Source organism: Pocillopora damicornis, chromosome 13 (assembly GCF_964200805.1).
Source record: "Pocillopora damicornis chromosome 13, jaPocDami1.2, whole genome shotgun sequence".
Classification (NCBI taxonomy): Eukaryota; Metazoa; Cnidaria; class Anthozoa; order Scleractinia; family Pocilloporidae; genus Pocillopora; species Pocillopora damicornis.
In genome coordinates, this window is record NC_142682.1 from 9,428,954 (window position 1) to 9,453,969 (window position 25,016).

The 25,016-nt window shown below is 37.4% G+C and overlaps 1 protein-coding gene and 1 non-coding gene across 3 annotated transcripts; both read right to left on the reverse strand.

The window, feature by feature from the left end:
• Window positions 1-6,730: 6,730 nt before the first annotated feature.
• Window positions 6,731-11,183, reverse strand: LOC113673582 (octopamine receptor beta-2R). 2 transcript variants are annotated; one of them, XM_027189983.2, is made up of 3 exons: window positions 11,054-11,183; window positions 10,044-10,146; window positions 6,731-8,812 (listed from the first exon to the last, which is right to left on the reverse strand). In XM_027189983.2, the coding sequence occupies exon 3, from the start codon at window positions 8,735-8,737 to the stop codon at window positions 7,661-7,663; it is 1,077 nt and encodes a 358-aa protein (XP_027045784.2). In that variant the 5' UTR covers window positions 8,738-8,812; window positions 10,044-10,146; window positions 11,054-11,183; the 3' UTR covers window positions 6,731-7,660. The 2 variants fall into 2 exon arrangements, with proteins under 2 accessions (XP_027045784.2, XP_089048102.1); XM_089191976.1 differs by lacking the exon at window positions 11,054-11,183 and adding an exon at window positions 10,785-10,933.
• A 3,324-nt stretch (window positions 11,184-14,507) lies between these two features.
• On the reverse strand, window positions 14,508-14,574 carry Trnav-aac (transfer RNA valine (anticodon AAC)). Its single transcript has one exon. It is a non-coding gene; the product is annotated as a tRNA-Val (tRNA).
• Window positions 14,575-25,016: the final 10,442 nt, after the last annotated feature.

Consider the following 25,016-nt stretch of genomic DNA (forward strand, 5'->3'; position numbering starts at 1 on the left):
GGCAGATGTTACAAAGATAAAATATTTATACAGTAAATCAACCAATTATTTTAAAGTAGTAATTAGGGCGACGGGATCGAATAAATATTGTATCATCTTTACACTTAAAATTTAATATTTTATGACTAACTAAACAAAAGCAGTAAAACACACCAAACGCATCTCTTTCTCTTCAGAAATATCAGTTGCATGAGTTTCACTGTATCCAGTGATCTGAGTGTTTTTTTTTTCATGTTAGAAGGAAGGCTTGCTGCTTATCCAATATTAAATGACATTCGCTACATGGCTTTTAGATAAGAAACTATATCGAAGGCAACAATTGTTAAGATATTCCCGAACAAACAATTCAAAACATCTTATAACATTTTTATTTATTCAACACAGAGCAGAACAGTTTCCGCTACATATATACTCAATCAGTTGAACAAAATAACCACCAATAATACATGGTTTGCTCTTGAAGATTTAATTACTCCTGCGTTTTCCACGAACGGATTCATTTTCGATTAAAACTTTACAATGGTCATAAAAAGGAATTTATGCCTTCCATTTTATTGAGAGTGCTAATTACTTTATTTCTGATTGTGTCCCCACTAGTCGTATGAAAAATTAATCGCCGGCTGATGAGTTGGCAGCTCAACAATAAAAGAATCATTATCATAATGGTGTGGGTGGAGGACATTTCCAAACGTAGTACTGTCCATCGCGTTCGAAATCAGCCCATATCCATACGGGGTGAGTTTTCACCCTTGTCAGTTTCAGTACAGCTTTTAATAAGAAAATGTAATAAGCTGAAGATAATTATCTTTCATCGAATAAGAAGTAAAACCTATTAGTTATAAATAATAATCGGACCCTAACGTTTAGCAAGATGCCGCCTACGCCGTATTCATCATCCCAGGCTTGTAGAGTGTATGGCGTGAAAACGGTTTTTCTTTTTTCTATAACACTGTCTTGTGGGCGTGTATGGCGGCTCCATCGTCGTGCAAATTCTACGAACTGAAGCAAGGACAATCTCTAAGACGACTGTTGTCATAATTAAGTGCAAGCATGTCACCTGTGCCCCCAACATGTCATTGGTAAGCAGTTAGAAATATTTTTTCTTGGCGTGTTTTGAAAGAATTAGAGAAAAGTTTGAGTCAATTCGAAATCTAATCTTCTGCTGGATAGCTTCGCTCTTGCTGCCTGTCACGTGGCAGTTCGCCTGAAAACCACAGGAATATTGGAGCTCGTGTTTGCTCAAAATCCAGTCCATTCTGTTTCCTTTCTTGGTACTTTTATTGTTTGAATCTCATAACCATTAATATCCCGATCCTTGATATAAACGTGACTTGCCGCAAGACACGTTTATATAAAGAATAGAGAAAAGCTGACATTTTTTCGAATTCACAACTACTAAGAGGCGAGTCACAATGGTCATTATTTCATCGGTCTTCCCCAATGTGATGACTGGTTGTGTCCGAACCAGGTTCAGACGCAATCTGTCTATCGTAGGTATATCAACCCTCCGACGTACACGTCGAATAATAATGATAATGAAAATAATGATAATAATAATGATAATTGAGAGTAAGATTGATCCTAAGAACTGAGCTCAATGGAAGAAAAAAGATAGAAGTTATCTATAGTCTTCCAGTCCCAGTTGAGAATTATAGCTTGGGCATCATTGAATTGAATCCGAATTGAAGAAGATTGCAGATGTGGAAAGGCTGTACATCCCAAGAGAAGATAGAGGAAGGGGCCTGATTGATGTAGAAACAGCTTTCAAAACAATAACAATAGGGCTCAATCATTATCTGAGGGACAAAGAAGGGCAATATCCAAAGCAGGTGCTTGAACATGAAAAAACCAAGAATGCTACTAAGTTCAAAAGGGAAGTACAGCAATGCCAGAGTTGGAGAACAGAGAAGATAAATCAGCCTCAGAAAATGCTAAGACTCAAGTCTAAGATGAAATCCATGGAAGAAGAAAAGTGCAAAAACAAAGCATTGCATGGCCAGTATCCCAGGATTCTAGAGAAGCCTCAGGTAGACACAGTCATCACCAACAAATGGTTGTCAAGTAAATCTGAAAGGAGAAACAAAAGAACTACTTGTCGCAGCTAAAGACCAGGCAATAAACACCAGAAACTACCAGAAAGTAATATGTGGCCAGCAAGTGGAGAGCAAATACAGAATTTGTTCGCAATATGAAGAGACAGTGGACCATATTGCATCTGGATGTGAGGTATTAGCTAAAACAGAGTACATCTACAGACACCATAATGCTGCAGATGGTATCAACATGAGCCAGAGACTGTGATGCATAATAAAGACAGCAACATCCTCATCATATGGGATATGCCAGTCAATACTGATAGAACTATAACAGCAAACAGACCAGAAATTGTAATTAAAGGTTCAATGAATTCCACTAGCAAACCGATTGATATGGCTGTTCCATCAGATAGAAACATCGCTCTGAGGGAAATTGAAAAGAAAAGTAAGTACAAAGACCTAGAACTAGAAATACAGAAAATGCGGCATATGAAACCGTAGTGATCCCTCTGCTTGTTGGTGCGCTTGGTACAGAAAAGAAGGGGATGGAGGAAAACATAAAGAAAGCATCAGAAGCAGCTCCTGTGACAGAGATTCAAAAGATCTGCATGCTGGGATCTGCGCGAATCCTCAGAAAGGTGCTTAGTGTATGATCAGAATGATTGACTTGGGTGACTGATTTCCTAGGTGCATGGTTTGCGCCCGGCTGATGCACAAAAAGAACACCAGCAAAGACTATGACAGAAGAGATAATGACGTTGATGATAATAATAATAATAATAATAATAATAATAATAATAATAAAAAAAGTGGCTCTTCTTGTCGGCTGTTTCCAGATCAAATTGAAATTTAGAGTGTTGGTTTTTTGTGGAGGGAAAAAAACCGGAGGACCCGGTGAAAAACTCTGGCAGCAAGGACAAGAACCAAAAACAACTTCCACCAACATGTGAAACCAGGTCTGGGAATTGATCCCAGACCACAGCAATGGTAGGCACGCGTTCTCACCACTGCACCATCCCTGTTGATTGATACCTCCACCGTAGAACAAGGTAAGGGATGGGCCCCCTTCCACCCCAAAATTTTCCAGGTGTTTCATTATGTTTCCAATTGCTTCAAAATTAAAGGGGAGCCTGTTGTGTTATCTACAAGTTAAGATAGAAATTATGGGTCACCAAATTATTGGCAAGCTTCCTTGAGGATAAGATGAAGATTTTGACAAAGGAACCAAAGTCGCGCAAAAACGTATTAATGTTCTTTATTTGTCTTGACGTGTAGTGCTCATGTCCTATGAAGAAACCTATCACTGCGATGACAAAAATAACTTGGAAAACCAATGATGTGCAGCGCTGATTGGAGGTTTTCATGATATGATCGTGAAGAATTGGTCAGCTTGTTACGGATATTGCTCATTTCTTAGCAGCTTTGTAATAATTTGTGCATGCTATCCAGGGCCAATAGAGCTGTCACTGATATAAAAGTGTTGTTATCGAGTTATTGTCATCGGGAATTTTAAGAAGAGCCCGAGAAAAGACTACGGATTTCATTTTGTGTTTGCTTCTCTGAAATAAGGGTTAACGAAAAAGAAAGACGAAGCAGCTGATAATGTCTACCAGAATAGGATTTTGTATGTGCAAGAGACAAAACCTTTATTCTTTAAGTTGTTTTTTCGAATTTGTCACTCGTTTATGTTTAATTAAGTGAATTTCTGCGCAGGAACTTCATGCAAATTGCGTTCTTGTATTTTTTATATCGTTCTTGGCCCATATTTCGATATCATCTTGTGCCAAATTCACGATCCGGGAAGAATTCCTATCTATAAATTTAAGTAATCCACAATTTCTTTCGGGGAATGAAGACTTAATGAACTGTTTATATCTCCAAGTTGCTATACCTGTAAACACCTTTACTAACTTCCTTTAATTTATGGAAAAGGCAGAACCTTAGGGATGCCTTCTCTTCTTCAATTTTCTGTCTTTTAATGTTATTTTCTTTGTAAATCTTTATCTCTGGTTTATCTTCAATTTAACTCATTCCTTAAACATGTTCTAATTTTTATAATGCAAATCTTTTGTTAATTTCCGCAGGTCTTGATCAGAACTATAGAAAAGCTTAACCTCCACATCGGCCGAAAACACTCAAACTGAGTTTTTGCAGCCGATGTGGACACACGCGGAGGAATGGAGCAGCAGTACGCTTTTTGCGGACGACTACACCGGGGCAGGTTTGTTCAAACAACTCAGGACTAGTTTAGGCTACAAAGCAATTGTCGGGAAAGGAGAGGTATCTCAGTTTTTCGAGCAAATCCTGGGAGTAAAGAATAAAAATAGGCTTGATGTAAGGAGGCTTACTCAGCTATCTCACGGTGCAACTTGGTGTACACAAGAGGAGACAAGTCCGCTCGCCAGGTATGAAAGTAATCAATGAGAATTTAATAGTTGAGTTGTTGTCAGTTGTAAGACTTATATGCGGGCGAGATGGAAAAGAAACATGTCGGCAAGGCCTGGATGGGCAACAACGTTTCATTTCATGAGACTTTAGCCAGCGGGTCGATATGTTCAATAGGAAAGTCCTCCTCCATCTCTCCATCGACCCTTTTAGTGCTTAACCGGAGAATCGTTCTGTCTCCGGATTTTAAGATTTCAAAATTTTCGTAAGAATTAGATTTGAGCCATGGGATCGATTGGTGAAATCAGATGAAGCAAAATTAAGTGATAAAAAAAGATAAAATGATAAAATAATGACAATCCAATGAACAATATTTCATTATAATTTAACAAACGCTTTCGTAAGTCATTCAGAATCCAGGAGTTTCAGTTGTTTGTTACAGCCAGCCTAAACGCTTCTATCCGACATATGCAAAGCTGATAGAAAGGTGAGAGAGGGTGCAGTTAACGGAATGAACTTAAGAGATTACATTATGGAACAGCGCAAAGTTCTTGACCAGGTGGGTAGGTTTCTTTAGGCTTTGAGCGTTAAAAAGTATATTTAGCGAAAAAGGTTTACGCCAACAAATGTTGACTTCTATGTTTTAAAATATGTGATAACTACATCTGTGAGTATTATTTCTAGCTTGAAAATGAAGACAGTGACGATAAGGAAAACCGCATCGCATCTATAGCAACCAAGTTGTTAACCCGGAATGGAACGTTCGTGAACATGCTGCTCGCACGATTTGTTTTCAGCAGGCACTAGTGTCAAGTAGCATATATAGTCGCACAAATTCTAAAAAACTTAAAAAAGATGAATTGGGTACTGTTTTTACGGTGGAAAGCGGGCACCTTGGAGTTCTACAAATGACTTCCGTGCAATGTCAGGGATGGAACTTTAGCTCATTGCCGGGTTAACGCAGACGAATATAAAACAAGTTTTGAGAAGGGCCATCTTGAAACCAAATTTCCAATGATTTGTTCAACAAATTATTATTAGAGTCCCCAACAGGGGAGACCTTGAAAATATTTCGGATATTACAGCAGACGAAGGAGACGACACAGCCAAACATGAAGGTCAATAAGTCATGGCTATAACTTGATGTGAACAGTGTGGTTTTCAGTTGAGGTTTCAACCAGTTACGCACTTTATTGCAGCCTTGAGCTTTTTTCAAACAAAACCATTTTTTTCAACTTTCATTTTTATTACAGTATCGTTATTACTACACGCTACTCAAAAAAAAGAGTAAAGAATCAAACGATTTGCATCCTATAATACTATATACATGACTTAGGAATTATTATAAGTAGTGTAAGTAACAATTGATCTTTCAGCTTACCGAAATCATGAAAGTTCGAGCGGATCCGCTGCTTATAAAGGTATCAGTTGTATCAGAGAGGACTTTTGGCGAGATTGCAAAATTTATAAAAAAAAACATCACAAAGGGATGTTTTTCGTCTATACTTGTTGGGAGGAACAAACAGAAACGAAAATCTCCAAAGGAACCAAAAAAATTTTAAAAGGTCGTGCTGGAATCCAAACAGGCACAACCATATTAGTCATATTAGGGATAGTTTTCAACAGCGAGTCAACTTCTGAGCCAACGATTATTGCAAAGAACAAGTAAATGAACGACCATAAGGCCAATTTCGACTTACGAAAGCGATTCTATTACTAGGTAAAAACTAGGTATAGATTACCTTTTATCTATTACCTTGTGAAACAAGCAATCGCGAAACACCGGCTAATGATACCTTCCAAGGATTTTCAAAAGCCGTAAAACGAGGATTCGAAGAGTGAGGACAACACAGAACATTAAGAAGGCCCTCTATCATCACGGCTTTCTTCTAGTGAGTGCGAATCTCTTCTGAATATGGCAGAGACCCCTATATTTCCATGCTCCTCTACCCTCTCCTACCCTCGCTGAGCCGAGATTAAAAAGTGCATATTTCAGGTCATAATGATAGCGGAAAAGTAGATGTCAAACAGAGAAAAAATTTACGTGAAAAAAACTGTCATAAAATTTATGTGCTTTGTGCTCTTGAATTGGTGATCTATATTTGCGAGTCGCAAAAAATCCCTGAAATTGAAACTTTGTGAAAAGACAAGCTCGGCAAATTGTGCTATTTTTTATGATAGAGAGATCGTTTTATTAATTGATAATAATTTACGTGAAAAAAGCATCGGAGAAAGGCAAGACCGACATAATTTTACAGCATGCACGCTATTCGTCTCTGCTTACGCTATCAACAGACCCGAGACTTAACTGGAATGTAATAATTTCAAATTTAATCGCCCATGTGGATTCATATTAACAACCTACTTACCGTAGCTATAACTATCCTCTGTTTGCGCTTGCTGCATAACTCTCAATGAAGATAATTTCGTTTTCCTTAAAGTGGTCTATGAAACTGAAAATTCAATGGTTGAAGGTGAACTTTATAGAGCCAAGGTTTGGATATTCAAGAATCAGTATAACTTGACGTTGACGCCTCGTTGCAACGACTGCTACGTCACTTCTGAGACAACGGGGCGACGTTCTCGACCCAGTTCCTTTCCAATATTTTTGCTGCGCGTTCCGTTGTCAACTGACGTTCCCGTCCTCCTGCTTGATCATTCTGATAACGTCAGTTACGGCGCTTGTTATGTTTACAAACCTTTGTTTGGTTCTTCTGTCGCTACTTGCCGGCTGGCTAGTTTCAAAAGTTCATTTGCAATTAACGAAAATAAGCCAGAGAGAAGCTCTGGGTTCTGTACTCTGATACAGCACGCTCTATCAAACAATTGCAGAGTGCTTTATTTCCGAAATTTATTATAAAGTGATATATGGTTTTCCAGAGTTTCCATGCTTTCTTTTGAGAATGCGCACGCTCAACTTTTTTTCTCGAAACACTTTTAAAACTGGCACTATTTTGACTTAATTTCTTCGTCCCAGTTTTTTACAAGTGAAATACAGATTAGTATCGTGTTAACAAATGATTCTTGGTCAAATCCAGGGCTCTTCCTCTTTTCACTAAAATGATGTGATTAGAAGTTTTTGTTGCTTTCTGCATTACGTCGTATGACCCTTACACTTTTCCTATATCCATTTAAACTTCTGTGTGGAAAGAAGCTTGGTGATATTAATTTGGAGGGTAATATTCATGGTGGTGCCCAGTTTTCATTACTACCTTGATGAATACAACTCAGGTTCCAGTTTAGACGGCTGATTGTTGAATTTCGTCAATGCTGTCCCTTACTAGATGGTTCTCGTGTTTCTCTGCGCCTCGATATCTTTGTGTTATTGTTAGTCTGATTGATGGAGTCATGGATGGAATTCGTGAATTCCTTTTCAATGTAACAATTTTAAAAGCACTCCAAAAGTCTTGTTTGAAGAATGTGTACAATAAAGGATTAACGGCAGAGCTGATATATCTGATGATGACAAACATTTGGGATGCTTCTGTAAAAGAAGCCTGATCTTTGATATCTATCCATCCAGTCGTGGAGACAGCGTAGATTAATCTTAAAGTGAACCAAGGTATCCAACAAATCGCGAAAGCAGTCGCCATTGCGAGCAGAATAATGAGGCATTTCCTTTCGTTGTTAGCTTTCTTAAATGCGCGAGAATCTTTCTGGCCAGATGATTCTTTTGACGACCGCTTCATAGACACTGCTTTGAACATAACGCCGTAGGCATAAAGGATAAACATATACGGGACAAAAAACACTACGCAAAGACAGAAAATAATGTATCCAGCTTGTAAATATAAAGCGAAAGAGTCCTCTGCGAGCCATGAATCCCACCAAGTTGCAGGTACTGACCCCAAGAACGCTGAGCAAAGCCATACGGATGATAATGCCTTCCTCACTGTTTTCCTGGTCATCAAGAAACGTCCAAAGGGGTTGACAACGGCGAGATATTTGTCCATAGTAATAGCTGTGATGTGGTAAGCTATCGAAATTGAAATTACGTTATGGAAGACTTCTGAGGTGCAGTACATCACAGTAAACGACGGACTAAGCGGAGACAGATGAACCAAAACCAGGAGTAATGGAATATTTATCAGCCCCGTCATGATGTCGCTTATAGCAAGGCTCAGCAAAAAATAATTTGCAGGAGTGCGCAGACTCCTCATTTTGCCGAAAAGATAAAACACGACTCCATTCGCTATGATGATTGAAACGGCAATAGGAACAAGTTGTGAGGCCAATTTATAGTTCGGTTGATGGAACGCTGTAGGGTGTTGAAGAGATATGTTACTTGAATTGTTCATCGTGTTATAGTCCTCCATATACTGGTTTCTTTTCTTCAGTTAAGCACCAAATTGAAAATGTGAGGTGGTGAGCAAAATGGTTTAACAAAATTCCTATAAATGAAAATGATTGCACATTATAGAGGGCATATAACAAGTGTTAAGCATAGTTGCTAAGTCGAAATAGTACCGCATTTACTATAGTCTCAAATTTCAGGCGAAATCAGTAAGTCAGCCAGATATTTAAGTGGAAATAATTACAGGTGTACCAATAGATGCACATCTGTTCAAAGTTCACGCTAAATTTTATATTTGCTTTGTTAAGCAATTCGACAAAGTATATCATCTTAATTGAGGAACAAAACCCTAATTGTCGCTATTAAGACAAGTTATATTACTGTTCAAATGGACTGTGAATCATAATTTCGTAGAAATTCCACTTGTTCCCCGAGGTGCAATGATAGTGCTGTCTTCTCTACGGCTACCCAGCCTCGTTTATTGTCTGATTTAAGAGTGGCACGCCGAACGATTTAAGAGTTACCGAACCATCTTCAAAGCAGCGTATGATTATTTTTGAGCGTAGCGGATACACATTTTAGGCATTCTTATTTATTTCAAAATTCATCTGTCACTGTTGGCTGCTGGTAGATTCATCTGCTATAAATTCGAACTCTTATAGAGGTTTACAAAATTCCAAAGGGAAATAATTGACAGGTTCTCAAAATTAGAACGTCCTTAGGAAAAATGTATAATAGAAATGCTAGTCAGAAATAACGATTTCTGAGCCTCGATGATCAGAATTCATTTTTAGTAATCGTAAAGACGGTCACTGTTAAAAAAAAAAAAAAAGAAGAGGCTGGGAGAACTCAAAGAACACCCACTGAATAAAGATTGGTGAAATGATTGGTGATCATATCACTACCGAATCTTGCAGCCTCTGCTGTGCAACCTCATCGTCATCAAAATTATTCTTGTGTATATAATGTATTCATACATTTTAGACAGACTTACTCGTAAGCTCTTCCTCAAATAGACTAAAAAAACAAACATCTTCGCTGTCTATTGCGTTCATTAGAAGATAAGGTAATGTAAGGAGAAAATCTTCAATCTCCAGGTGTTTAAATATTGTCACAGCCAATTCTTCAGCGATGCAACCAACATTTGGCCAAAGATTGAGATCAGATTCAAGTGTTGAATTGCAATAATTACGATTACGCTCTGCCTGTGTAAACTGACTCATAGGGTTGCATCAGAGGAATATCAGAAGAACACACGGTCAGTCCTCGATTAAGGAAAGACATCATATCATTCTGAAACAACTCAAAACGTGGGCGTCCATTCTTACCAAGAGAGTGGGTGCTACAAAGCTAAACAACATACACCAGGTTCAAATGTGGCACGCTACCAGCCCACTTGAAAGGATCCGCTTCCTTGGTAGGGTTCTAGATCTGAGAAAGATAAATAGAAAGAAAGGTCATCATGATAATCAAGATCTTAAAACTTATGGCGAATAACAATAGATGGTAAAAGGGGAATGAAAATTCAAATGAGTCAAAGATCTTGTCTTTTCCTTACTAAGTCGTTATTAGTAAATATGTGAATAACCTAAATTTAAAATTTTTTTCTTTTTAATAACGATATCTTAATTCTAATGTAGACGAATAAAGTAAGACGAAAACACCTCTCCCACCTGGAAGTTTGTTAATGGCATTGAACCGAAGTCGAAATATAAAATCAAGATAGTATTCCTCTAGTCACCTAAGTGGAAACTTCAAAAAAACTATAGCTATTTGATTTTAACAGATTTAAAATTTCCTTTATTCTCTCAGCCCGGTGTTTATACCTGAAAACTAGTTTCAAGCTGTAATTAGCCTCGTCTCGTGATCGCCTTCTTTCACTATGCAAGGATTATCGTCTTCCGAGAGTAAGACTGATGTTTTTATTTTCTCGCCTGACTCCTGACAAACACAAGTTTTAGAGTAAAACTGAGCTGCTGCGGGCTTTACGGGAACACCAGCCAGTTTGTTTACTTCACGTTTTCGATTTGGTTAAGATTGTTATGTCAAAGACGATCGTTGAAACTTACTAGAATATGTCGTTTGACAGAAAACGATGAATTTTCCACCTGACAACATTACAAAACAAGCTTCATAAGAAAGTCGCACTATAGCAAAAACTTCATTGATCTGAAATGCTATGCACCACTGAGCTGCTATCCGCATTTGGTGAAGAACGTGTAAACTAATTCGCGAAGAACTTGATGTATGTATTACTTATTAGCTTTTAATCCTGCTGGCACATAAAAACAATGGTAGATTACTCTAGGAGTCTTATAAAAGACAAGAAACTATTTACCATCAAAGATTTTTGTTCCATTTTTGCACGACTTTCAGTTCTTGATCACTTAGACAGTGCTTTCTCCCTTTAACACTAGTGCCAATGATAAGGCGAAAACAGGCTTCACACAGCTGTTGGACCCTGCTCTATTTACAAACTTAAAATTTACGTAGGTGTATCTTGGTTCATCGAATATTCAGCTTATCTTTCCTCAGGCTAAAGTTGGAAAGTCACACTTTACACATACATCTAATTTTTAAAACGAATCCACTCTGTTCATTTGATTTACCCGAAAACGTTTTGCTGGAATAATGTGGAAAATAAAAATTATGTTTATGGTTGCCTGGTGATCTGCGTGCGTTGGGATTAAAGTCTTTTTGATTTGTCAGTCTTCCCGTCGCCAAGCTCCATTTCCTTTGAGCTTAAGTGCTTTACAGTCACCTTTGTTTTGATACACAGATCACTCAATAACTAACCTTAAGACTAGATTGGTTCATTGAAATTCACTAAGGTTAGTCACTATATCTTATGAAATAAATACAAAATGAAATATCTTGAAATGTTATAGTAACTTTCTTATTGAGCCTAGAGCTTATGAAAGCCATTGAAACCCACTGACTACAGTACTGGAATAGATCTGAAGACAAAGATATGTCTTTGGCCTTTGTCTTACTGCCGTCAATCTATGAATGTAAGACACGGAGTAGCCGACGATGGCACTGAATAAATATAGGAAATCTGATACACCTTTCGGTGTTTCCCCTTTTTTATTTTGTGTCGTGTTTTCCCATATCGCTTTCGATTAAAGCCCTGAGTGTTAACACCGCTCTTAGGTGCTTTAAAATACGTGCGACAAACCATGGTCGAGTTTTACTAATGGCCGTGGTTCGTGGGTGTAGGTACATGTCGGGGATGATCAGTGAGAAATTAAAATGAAATAAATATTTTATTGTAATTTTGCAAAAATATCACGCACAACACATTGGTTTGAAAAAGTACTCAGTCAAGAAAAATTTTAACCCCTTCTCTCCCCCCTCTACAACGCAAAAATATCCCTCCCCTCCGAGAATAACATGCGAGAAACAGCGAAGTGAAAATTTTATTAAGAGGTGTTGGAGAAAATTGAATGAAAATTTCTTTGGTGCCAGTTTCCTCGTACGAAGGGTAGCCAAAAAGGGGCATCGTTTCGATAAAAGTTGCCATCGACCATGGACCAAATACAGCCTCTCCGTAATCATTTTTCTTTTTAAATTAACTTTAACAACAACAATAGCACAAAGATCATATGTACTAAAAAACTATTAAATGTTCGCCTGATACCACCAGAGTAGACTAGTTGTTACCAAGACCGTTGTGGACAAGGGGAAATTATTTATATCTGTCAATGGTACTATATGCTCGCATTTTTTTTTTTTTTTTTTTTTGGTTTTTTCAATTTCATTCGACTGCAATTAGCGACTAAAGTAATCCGGCATACTCATGCATGGCTTGATTTCGTGGTCCGGAGCGAATTGAGGAAGAATTTCTTTACTCGCGTTGATGATTAATTTCACATTAATTATGTATAACTGATTACCCACGACTTATTATTGACTATGTATTGCAATTTCTATTTGAATTGTGCGTGAGATGCTAGAGTCATCAGAGAGCTATTGTGACGGCCAAAAATATGTCGATTAAAAAATGAATTTACATTCTCTGACTAATCCCCATATGTCTGGATATGTTATCCTTCTTCTGCCGCATAGAATTTGCCAGCAGCGTTGATTTCTAAATGGTCCAAGCGAATGCACCAGCAGATTGTCTTTCCCAAGCCACTGCATCATGGGTAGGAAACCAGGTATATAAGAAAGAATATAGCACATGATAGTCATCGAGGCCTCTGAATCAATCCAGTTCAGAGTTCTGTTTATTTCTATTTTAAATTTTCAGCCAATGTACTGAGAAAGTTTTTACAATTATTTTCAACGTGGAGAAAGAACCACAGTTCACTATCAAGTTCTAAACCTAGCAATTTGGAAATACACATTTCTGTCCATCCTCAAGCTAAGACGTTTCTTTCGGGAAATCGATGTTTTCGTCTTGTCTACATCGAGAGAAAGAGCGAAAATCTTAACAAGCCTTAGATCAATGCAAACACTTGTTGATATTAATATTTTGGTAGAGAGATACTGGTTTTTAGATCTGTGGTGGAGAAACACAATGAAGATAAGGAATTATCGCTGAAGGGATCCACGGAAGTAACTATACCATCAAATAAATGATAATATTCTATCATTACAGATGATAAAATCAGTAATGAAATGATGACGAATGCTAGACATACTCCTAAAACTTATCACCACCAACGCGCACATCTCTTATTTAATTACATTAAATGCAATTCTTTCCAGTAAAACTGACATGATAAGTCGTGTTTATCGTGAAGGTGTTTTGCCCACCTTATCGTGACGTCAGTTTGGTTAAACTCTTACAAAAGGAACTGTTTCGTAAGGTAGTTTCACCCAGTTTTACGCTGACACTTGGCTTACGTAGTTCATGTTACGTTAGAAAGCTAAATGATTTACTCACTTGGCTATTAGTTTGTGTTAGAGTTCGTTCTCAAGCAGTGCTCATTTATCTTTTGGAAGATGTAGTTCTCTTTGTCTCTTTCTTAGATATTGGTACAACTTGTATCTTTGAATTGGAATGTTTAGAATGTTAGTTTGTGCGTTAGAAATTAGCTTGGTTTCTTCCTTGCAATTTTCATACGTCAGTTTACGATAAGTACCTGAATACGTCGTCTACGTTAAATAAAACGATCCAAGGCTTGTCCGTAAAATATGTCTTCGCTTCATAACGCGTCCTCACTTGTATTCCTCTTTGTTTCATAGTGCTTGGTAGTTTTCTGTTCCCTTCTCGATTACTGTTCAAGTGCATTTATCAAAGAGCGCCCGCCAACCTCCTTTATCTGCAAAACCACACCAATGTCCAAGAACATAGTTTGAAACGGTTTCAAAACATCTTTCTTTACGTTTTTCTTTCTGATTACTGGCACTAAGGACGGGGGATCTGGTTCGTTGAATACGGATGTATTGCCATCAGATAGTGTGCCAGAAGAACCCTATAACGACGTCAATGCCCTTCCCAGACTGTCGAGGCCGTACGAACGCCGCAATTTGCATATCAAATACCCTAATCACTCGTTCCTATGTTTCTCATATCCACGAGCAAACATTTGTTCATGCTTAGCGTGCGTATATCGAGTTATGGATACACGCGAGAAGTTCGGAGAGCACGAAAAATGCGTAAATTTCAGCTTGTTTGATGTCGGTCTTTTTCTTAAAAAAGAGAGGGTCAACGTACTTGTTTTTGTTGGATAGGCTGTCCGTCGTGTAGTAAAATAGCCCTGCAAGTCTCGTTAGAGTCCTGATAGCCAGCCTTGAATAATGAAACTTGGATTTCGTATGGTGTAGACGATTGTGACAAAATTTGTTTCTGGCAGGGCTCCAACCTGCGACCTTCCGCGTGTTAGGCGGACGTGATAACCACTACACCTCCGAAACTTGCATGTATTCTGTTTTAATGGCACTTAAGTGGCATCTACGCCATGTCTGAAATGCCTTGCAGAATCGAGGAGGGTGTCGAGGGAACAGGCTTGGTTGTTTCTGTCATTTATTTGCCTCTAACTCCTGTTGCTGACTAGCTGAAGTTGTTGCTGGGCTGTCAGGGTAACACGCGAGTTACGCACGCTCGAACGTTTCATTATAAGTTCATGTCTAATTTTAATTCAAGGGTATCACTTTTCAACGTAATCAAAGACAGCAGAGAGACGTCGAAGACGTGGAGAGAACGATTTCGTATAGACAGAACAAATGACAGGGTTTCGCAGAATTGTGTTGAATTTACTCCATACGAGTAAATTTTGCGATTCTTCGCCAACACGTGCACGGAATTTTTTATTTCGTCTGAGCTTTCTGTGGTGTGAATCCCAGAAAATAATCGGGATACAAAGATTTACAAGGCCACATCAAATTACTAGACAAAAAAGCTGTTCTCGAGTAGTTGAACAATAGCGCATGTTATGTATAGCTTCTAATCGTTCTTAATAATATGTTATGCCGTAAATTACCTTTCAGTTTTTACGTTTTCAAGTACCGTACCCCAAGAATAAAAGATAATCAATTAGATACAAAGATGAGTGCGTGAAGTCAGTAAATCTCCACCTCCCACCAGATATGTTTATACCTTGAGAACTTAAACCCGCTACGAGCTCTACATTACAGAAACCTGACCGTCATTAAGGACGGTTAATTTTTTAGAATTATAGTTTTTATAAAAAAAAAATTAATAAATGAATAAGTGACAAGGAAAACATAAAAGATGATTTCCATGAAAATAATACTCTACGTCGTACGTACTCCCCTAACTCAACAACAGTCAATTAATAACAAGTTAGGGTTAATGTTGGGTTAGGGGAGGGGTAGGTGGGCAGTTGCCCAGATACTGATATTGATCCGTTTCTTTTGTAGTCTTGAGTGCATCAACAAGGTATTCTCATTGACTTTGCGTTAGAAACAATAAGGTTAACGATCACTTAACTTTTCTTCTTTTCCAAGGTGGGAGGAAGTCTGGATTCAGGAGAAGCAGTTACTTTAGCCTTGTCCCTTTAAGATATCTTGCATACGTTTCTCAATCTGGGCTATGTAAGATACTGAAGGAGTTAATGTTGTTGTTGTTGTTTGTCGCGGTGACGGACAACGGTCATATGGTAATGGATTGTTTTACTTCCGTAGTATTTTGTCAGTTGAGAGTATCTATAAGGGATAGAAGCAATTTGAAAACAAAAAATGAAAATAGAAAAAGAAGTAGGAAGCAGTTACATCGGGGTAATTTAGTATCATCAATACAAAAATCAGAGGCTATGTGCTAGTTTTTCGATAATCGTGACTATCCTGTTTTTGTCGTTCTGTCGGGCCACCACTGCGCCTAGCAAATTGATCGACAGACAGCTCTACAAAAGGCTGAGAGGCAAAATACTTATCGCATTCCATTCACTGTCAAATTTCAACCGGACAACTACGCAGTTAAATTTATCATTCTTAAAAAACTTTAAATCACTTCAAAACGATGGTAGTATAGTAGATGGCGGTACAAGACCATTTTCTTGAAATGGACTCGCACATTCCATCTACTATCTACTTGTCATATGCTGGTGGACAATGGATGATATCGCCAGGTGAAGGATATAGTGTGTGGTGAAGTCACGCCATGTGAATTCTTGTGGAAACGAGAGTTTTCCCTGAAATATGGGATGGTAATATTATTTTTAAAAATATCACATGTAATAATGAAGAATGAATTGGATGAATTAATGTGCCCATTCTGTGATAAACAGATTAAAAAAAGAGTCGCTGAAATTGAAAAATGTTGTCCAAATATGAAAATAAAAAAAGGCGAAGAAGGTGAAATGTGGTCAATGTGAACCAGAAACAGAATTTATTGATTTTCATGAGAATATGTAGAAATTTGTGAGGAAGTCTGTTTACGTCAGAAAATATCATATTATGAAAGCTATATTTACCGTTACCAAAAAGTGTCAATTGACTATAAAAAATAGACAGAAAGTATTGGAAATATTTTAAGTTATTGGTAAAATTATTACTAAAAAAATAAATAAAGATCTAAAGGGAAAGATCATCATTAATTTAATCATGAAAAAGATATTCGAAATGATGAATATCGAGTTTGAAAGTATTATAACAACAAAATAAAAAACTCGCTTTTCATGACCAATGGTGGTCTAAAATAATGAACGTAATTGGAAGAGATATCAGAAAAATTATTCAGAGGTAAATTTTTGAGAGCAACTATCATCAAACTTCTTAACAAGAGGGTATATATCAATGATAATATCATCAAGTACTTTTAACTGAGATAAAGAATCTTGATCGTCGTATGATTTACCTCTCATGAAACACCTTAAATCCATGAGAACTTTTTCATTACCTGTGGAAGCAAAGCGGCATAGTTCGATCTTCTTCCTGAAAATTTTTTTATTTCAATGTAAGTCTTTAAAAAAAAGACCACTTCCAGAAATAACTCCAAGAAGAATTGGATTTTGTGACACCACCAGCAATGGTTCCAACCACAATGAGTCCAGTAGACATTACATTGGAAATTAAATTAAATTTTTTGAAATGTTTGCACGCTTTCTAGTAAGACCCAAATGATAAAAAGTGTAAAAAGCTCTCAACTCATTTATTTCAGACTCAGTTAATTTTGGATCAGTGTAATAAATAATGGTAATTGAACTGAGTGCAATTTGGGCTGAAATCATATGATTTCAAAATGGGTGTAATAAAAGTTCAAAATGCTTATCTTGTTTTTCATATATATATATATATATATATATGTCAGTTAAATTATCATATACAGGAATTTCCGGCTCTGAGAAAAGCCGTAACAACACACGTGAAAAATATCGTAATTTTTCACTTGTTTTGATATAGCCAATCAGCTGCTGATACGTCACTCGCCTGGTCAGGTTGATGAATGAACAGCAAAGCCATCACGATTCTCATTACAAATGGTTTGTCGGAACTTTCTCGAATTATGGCGGCTAGAACACTTAAAAATCCGTATCGCTGACAGAAAGTGAGGTTCAAACTTTGCTAGTAAGGGAAGAAAACCAATCTACATAAAGAAAAACCGAAAGTTACGAATTCAGTGGCGTTGGTGTTGACACTTCTCTCGGCTGTGAATGAATATCGACAACTGGAAGATTTGCCACAGGCCGAATTTGGCCGTTTACCTGAAAGACTTCTTCTGTCGATAAAGACAAAATCAATGTATGAGAAGTTTGTAAATTGAAAATTACGACCATTGTTGTTTTTGTAATCATGATTGAACGCATTTTTCCATTTTAAGAGTTAGCGCCAACGCATTTTACGATTGTCGATTAATTTCTTTTCATTCATTACTGAAGTCGGCTTTTCTTCACAGTAAAGGGCTATTATGTTTATCTGATAAACAAAGTGATACTTGGTTGCTTGAAGATATGGAATTTCTCCTCACGTGTTCGACTCGACATCTCACTCGTTCGCTGCGCTCACTCGTGAGCTATCGAGTTAAACACTCGAAGAGAATTTCCATATCTACGCGCGTCCATGTATTATTCGATATTTATTATTTTGGCCGTAAACGGGCCAGAATCAGAAAATTCGGTTTGGTTTTCCTCCCTAGGAAGATGTACAATAAGCGCTACGCAGCAGTTTTTAATTGGCGTAAAGCAATGTGGTAAACACAGCCTGGGAACGAGGTTGAGTTTTGGCATCGAGTGTAGTAAGGTGAGGTGAGGTGACTGGTTTTGAAAAAAAGCCGAGGTCTGCGTAGTTGGATATTTACTACCATTCTGGATTTCTCTGTGACTAAAGCTAAGTCACAAAGTGACTTATTCCTTTTCTGTTGACTTTGCCGCGGCAGTTACGTTAGTCCCCGCATTTCGTCTAACGGTTTCAGTGTTTCCAATTTGTCATGGCATCAACTTGTTCCAAAGCCGGTCTTTATCGCTATAACTCTCCATGATAAGTAAATAATGAAAAGCACTCAACAGTGATTTTGCTAAAAACCGCAAGGCCTTCAATTCATTCCCGCTGAAGCGCAAATCCAGCCAGAATATAGGCTCCGTGTAGCCTCTTGTTTTAACCAAGTTTGATGATAACTATATAACTATTGCTTAATCCATCAAATATTGTTGAAGATGTATCTGTGAAAGGTGATATACTTTTATTTTCTTCTTCGATATGTATCGTGCCAAAATGACAACACTTCGAACTGTTATAGGTATTTAGAAGTTGTTTTTTAATATAATCATTATTGATGAGGAAAGCAATGCTTAATTCTAATATAATGAAACTGGTTAGTGTGCTTCTGAAACCATCGAAAACACTCAATAAATACATACTTGTAATTTTTATTTTAATTTAGTATTATTTGGAGATTCACCAGTGAAATGACTTTCATCTGACTGTGTCCCATTAATGCTATGATTTATTGTTCCATTAACATAGAACTTCATATCATTTGCATTATTATGGGCCACCTTACTTCTGTAAAAAAATTTTTTTGTTGTATCATCAAATACTTTTTTTTTTGTGACTGGATTTTGATCATTGAAGGCATGTTTCACGATTAGTTCTCCTCCCATCTCAACTTTTCATCAAATTTGACTGTCTTGTTATCAATTGAATACACTACATCCGAAATACTGGTTGAAATTTCATTACAACGACCCTTGAAACCATAACAACATAAACCAACAAGTCCTGTGATATCAATTTTATTTCTCATATCAATAACAAACATGAGATAGTCAGATGATTCAGAGCTTTCTTTTATAACATGTGCTATGATTCTGATATGATTGTCAAATCTGTTTAGTACGTATCTTTCAATGGTGTTATTTTGACTTGAAACAAGTCTCAACAGATTTATAGTCAATATCAGAACTGTCCCAAAACAATTAAAAAAACCACACTATATTCACTTTTTCTTAATGAAACAATATCAATGTAGATGTAGATGTAGGTTTACCTCCCAATTTTTTTTCTTGATGTTGTGAAAATCTTTATCAGCAAATGAAACAACTGTGCAATTATGATCATCTGTGAATTTATTGACTGTACTCATGGAAAAATTCAAATGTATTAGTCATGCCTAATCCTCTGACAGAATAACCAAAACAATCATGAAATATCCGATTGTAATCTTACAACATGTATAATATCTAATGGAACCCATTTATTATAAGTATTTTCTATTTCAACAATACCATTGGAATGAATATGGCTACCACTTGTTTTTGTTGTAATACTGATTCTTGCTTTTTGTCCTTTATAACCGTCTTTGTATTTAATTTTTCACGTGGGAGAGCTTCGCTTAAATATTAGTATTCAACCGAACCGCGAACCAAAAGTAAGCGGAATGTTGCTAGTTCGAAACATGTTTCTGGTTTACGTGCAGAATAATGCTAACATTAATTCAAAATGAGGTCTACTGAAAGGGACAACTTGAAAATGGAACGTTTGACTGTGAAACACGTAGCTTCGAGAACTTAGGTTGAGATTTAATTATACGAAACAGGAGCAAATAATTATCTAACCCCAATCCTTGTTGAGTATATTTTTGTTTGTTGGTTTGTTTGTTTTTTCAATATCTATTGTTTAGGTGGGTAAAGCTCAGTTTAGGATAAAAAGAGAAAAAGATCAACTTAGTTCGGTGATTAAAACCACTGCCTGCTACAAAAACTGTATTAAACTCTTAATAAGTTTTGAACCTTCCGGCTCTCTTGCTTTTCTTTGATCGTACGTTATTTTTAAATCAACGACATGCAAAATTATCAAATGAAATAGGTAATTTTTTATATATTAAAATTCAAACTTGGCGCCGAGGCTTGGGGGAATAAAACAAAGGAAATCACATCGAAGTTGATGGATGAATAATTTATTTATTTTGTTTTTTTCCCCTAAGCCTCGGAGCGATGTTAGAATTTGATATATCGAAAACGGCCTATTGAGAGGGTGGTTTAGCGTAGCCGCTCACGCCTGACGGAGTATCTGTAGAAGCACTTGACTAAGCATGGAATCAACCCGAAGCGCGTTAAGTTTTCAGACCCTTAAGGTGGAAAAAGGTCATGTACCTGTAAGGCCGCCACAATAAAAAGTCGAATGACACAATGGCTGGAGTCAGCGTGACAGTGAGCGGTCCGCAACGTACGTACTGTAAAGTCAACGCCACTGAAGTGGGAAGGAGTATTAGTTTTATTTATAACGCTGCATACACCAACGACGGAGTACTGGTGTGGAGAGCGTATGGAGTTGGTTCCGGTAAATTTTCACCCTAGGGTAGTTCAGCTTTGTCTCTGTCAACAAAGCAGTAGTCCTCGTCCTCAGTTAAACAAGAATACCGATAATGCGATTTCTAACGTTTCTTTTCAAACCGTCAAAGCTAGACCAAGCGCAAAAAAAGACCCACAGGAGAGAGACAGTGACGATGAAACCTGTGAAAAAGGATGTGCATCAAGTCCTTCCAGCATTTCTCTTCCTTAGAAAAACATCTGGACTGTGACAAAAACAAGTATGCCTTGGAAAAAGAAAAGCTGTACGACCAGGAAACGACGCAGCACAACTGAAGCATGGCGGTGGTACCGTTCCTGAAACTGTGAATGAAAGTGTATATATACATATATCGTTAGAGGATGAAGGTCCAGCGCTACTGATGGGATGGGCTCTGAAGTCAGAGATAGTAACAAGAAAGAACCTTACCATGCTCAGAAAAACTATCTTACTGAAGTATTTTAAGAGGTAGAACGCACCGGGAGAACGGCTGATCCTTCTTTCATTTCGAAGGCAATGCGAAGAGCTAAGCTCAACGATGGCTCCAGTATCTCTGAAAATGAAGACTTCCTCACACCTCAGTAGATAGCAGGACTTTTTTCTCGCTTAACAGCGAAAAAAAGTTTCAGCTCTCGCGGTGAAGATGTTGAAAAATATGAGGCAAACAGAAATAAAGACATGGAAGAGCTTACTAAGGAAGTAATGAAGACTTTTGCTCTTCAGCATTCAATCATCTTTAACAAATACAACAACTGTGAAACTGTGTGCCACTCCAAGCTGTCGAAGTTTTCCGAAGAGATGCCGCGGGAGATTTGTACGGTGCTTGAGCTATGTATATATAGATATTTAAGAATTAGTTGACAAGTGCAGTTGTAAAAGCATTGACTAAATGCCCAGTGCAAACCTTGAATTCGTTGCATGCGTAAGGATTCCCTCCCTGTCTGCAATCTTACGAATTACTAACGTACCTTGGTGATCCGCTAAAGCTGAACAAGGAAGTGTTTCCTTTAAAGCCGTCTATACGAAGTAGTTAGTTACTTCTTAAATTTCTGAACTTGGAAGGAAAGATTAAGAAGATAAGCACAACATGGGTTTGTTTACTTTCTTTTTTCTGGTAAAATCTAAATGCTAATCCTTTAGAAGTGGGCGTGAAAATTCTGGTCAGACCAGTCAACAGGCTTATATCTTAAATTCGTCATTACACATCATCTACGCTCTATAATACATTGCCATAACATATAGATTTAGCTAAGCCTAAAAGCGGAGCTCCTGTTAGTTTATTTTCCAGCCCTTCTTTATACTGAATAAAAACTGTAATAAAACTCTTCAGCGCTGGCTGTAGAAGAGTTTCTTCAAGGGGATTTAGAGACCAGCTCGGGGGGTGGGGATGGAGGGAAGAATTGACAAGGTCTGGAACCGGTGTCTCCTGGCGCACACTAATGGGGTATCCAAGTTACGCAAGCAATCGCGTCTGTGCATTACCTTCTTCCTCGCTCTTCCACTATGTAATGGCTAAGATAGTTCCCACAGAACAGTTGGCTGTGCATGCTAAAAGTAGCATCTTGTACGGACACCCCTACGGTCATAGGTCCAAATCTTTTCGGCGTGATGGGTTGCTACTATGTCGTATAATTATGGGGCTACGCTGCGCGCACTGCCAGCTCTGCTCTAATTCTCTGATGGTTTTAGACCCGACTATATTTGAGGGGGAGAGATCACTGCTTAGAGTGCAAAATATCTTGCTAGCAGGGATGATTCTTTCAAACGCCACTGTTTAAAGTATACAGTATCAGCACAATTAACTTACGGGAGACATGTAGTTTTACATTACGTCCCGAATGTGAGGTATACTGAGCCGCACTCGGGGCTGCTGTCTCAGCTAGTGCAATGATTACTCTAGGCGTTTCTTGAGTTTCGAGATACGTATAGATGGTTTTATAAACAAACGTAAGCCTTTTTGGATTACTTCCGGGAAAAGACAAATTTAAATATAAGAACGTGCCACCTAAGTTGTAGTCTTACTACCGGCAAGAGTAACTTCACGAGGCATGGTAGCCTCTGGGGAAGAAGTAGTATAAATATAAATCCGTTGAGCGTTGGTTAGTACAACCATTTCAATGAAAGTTGTGGTTTTGACCCTTAAAACAGCTTCTTTTTAATAAACAAATATTCAAACACTGCACTTTGCTCTATTGTACATGCATCTGCAGTGTTGGGTTATGCCCTTTGCAGGTCTTTTGCTTTATCCACCGAGAACAATAGTTCAAAAAATACCATGATTTATTTAATCATGATACATTTTATAAGGATCGAGGTTAGATAATTGTTTGCTACTGTTTCGTATATTTAAATACCGACCTAATTTCCCGAAGTCACGTGTTTCACGGTCCAATGTACTATTTTTGCGGAGTTGTCGCTTTCAGTAAACCCTATTTTGAATTAATTAGCATTATTCCGCACGCACACTTGAAACATGTTTCTCAACTAGCAACATTCCGCTTACATTTGGTGCGCAGTTTGGTTGATTACTAATATTTAAGCAAAGTTCTCTTACGTGAAGTAATTACAGCCTCCTTTTCAACGAAATGGGAGTAGAGAAACCTCAAATCAAATCCCCCGAAATAGGCTTTGGATGGCGTTGACTATCCTGCAAAGTTGTTTTGCTTCTATGTGAACGATGTAACAATTTCAGGACTGTAGCCTTCTTATTCAAAACAGCAACATGGAAGGTAAGAGGATATTATGTTAAATATGCAATAGATTGGACGTAAAATGCCAAACATTTGAGTTTGCCTGTATTTGTGTACATTTTCGGCAAATAAGATTAAATCGCGCTAAATCATTCCCGAAAAAACCTTTGCAGATCAAAAAGATTTACACTTCATCTTCCAAAAGTTAGACTTTCAGTCAACTAGACGCTTTAAAGGCGTTAACTCGAGCTTTCTTAGGCGATTTTCCTTGCAACGGAATTTTTGTCAATCAGGCCCGTTTTCTTGAAGGGTAGATAGTGCTATGCATTGGATAAACCACACTGAAGTGGATAACTCAATTGATATTGATAGTGCTTATCAGGTGAATAGTGATTTGTGCGGTCGTACTGAAATTGATCATATCAGTATACCAATATAAGAAATAATGCTCACTCTGTAGGCATTCTGGAATCTTTAATATTGCAGTGATCACAAGCCAGTACCTGTTTGTTTAGCATGAAGCCGTGCGAGAAAAAAAAGCAAACTAGCAACCTAAATGTGTCATGTTTTGTTCTTTGCTCAGCCTTTAAACCATGTTTTATCGCTATAAAAAGTACGTGAAGTTCCAATTTTAGGAACTTTACGTAAAAAAAAAGCAATAAAAAGAAGCAGAAAGAAAAACTAACAAGCTCTAGAGGATCGAAAATTGTGAATCAATTAGTACTGGTTCTAGTTTTTCTAGTTAAGCCGGTTGTGTGGGTGTTTCATCAACATACATATTCACAACTGCCTGACACGGTAATTCTCCTTTTATGACTTTTGAATGACATGTCTTGCATATATATTCTTTACCATCAAATGATTGTTGAATATTGAAAAATGTTTGGCAGGGGTACTTGTTGCTTATACGCCTCATTACTGATTTTTATTAAGTATTCGATTACAGACAATACATATGAAATAAGGGCCTTCTCTTATTTTCCTCTTAAACTGTTTGATACGTGATTCAATAGATGTGGCTTTGACTTTGATTCTCTCTTTTCTTTTTCTTTATTCAATATATCTCTTTTAGCTTCTGTATCCATTGATTCGTATTTTTCTGTGCGTTTCTGAAATAATTCTTTCTTCTTTGTCGCATCAATGGATTGGAATTTTTCTTTGCGTTTGTGAAGTAATTTTTTCTTCTCTGTACCATCTAAAGATTGGTGATTTTGTCTGCGTTTGCGAGATAATTCTTTCTTTTTTGTAGGATCCATTGTTGAATACCTCTTTTGAATCTCTTCTACAAACCATTTTTTGGCAACAGGTTCCATGCCGTCAGTTACATGTTTTTTTCTGTGTTTTCTCACAATATTTTTCCCTTCTTTTTCACTAATTTCACAAGAGCAGCAAATAAATTGTATATCATACTCTATA

Coding starts and splice junctions, on each gene's coding strand:
- LOC113673582 (XM_027189983.2), bottom strand. CDS start 8,737: ATGGAGGACTATAACACGATGAACAATTCAAGTAACATATCTCTTCAA.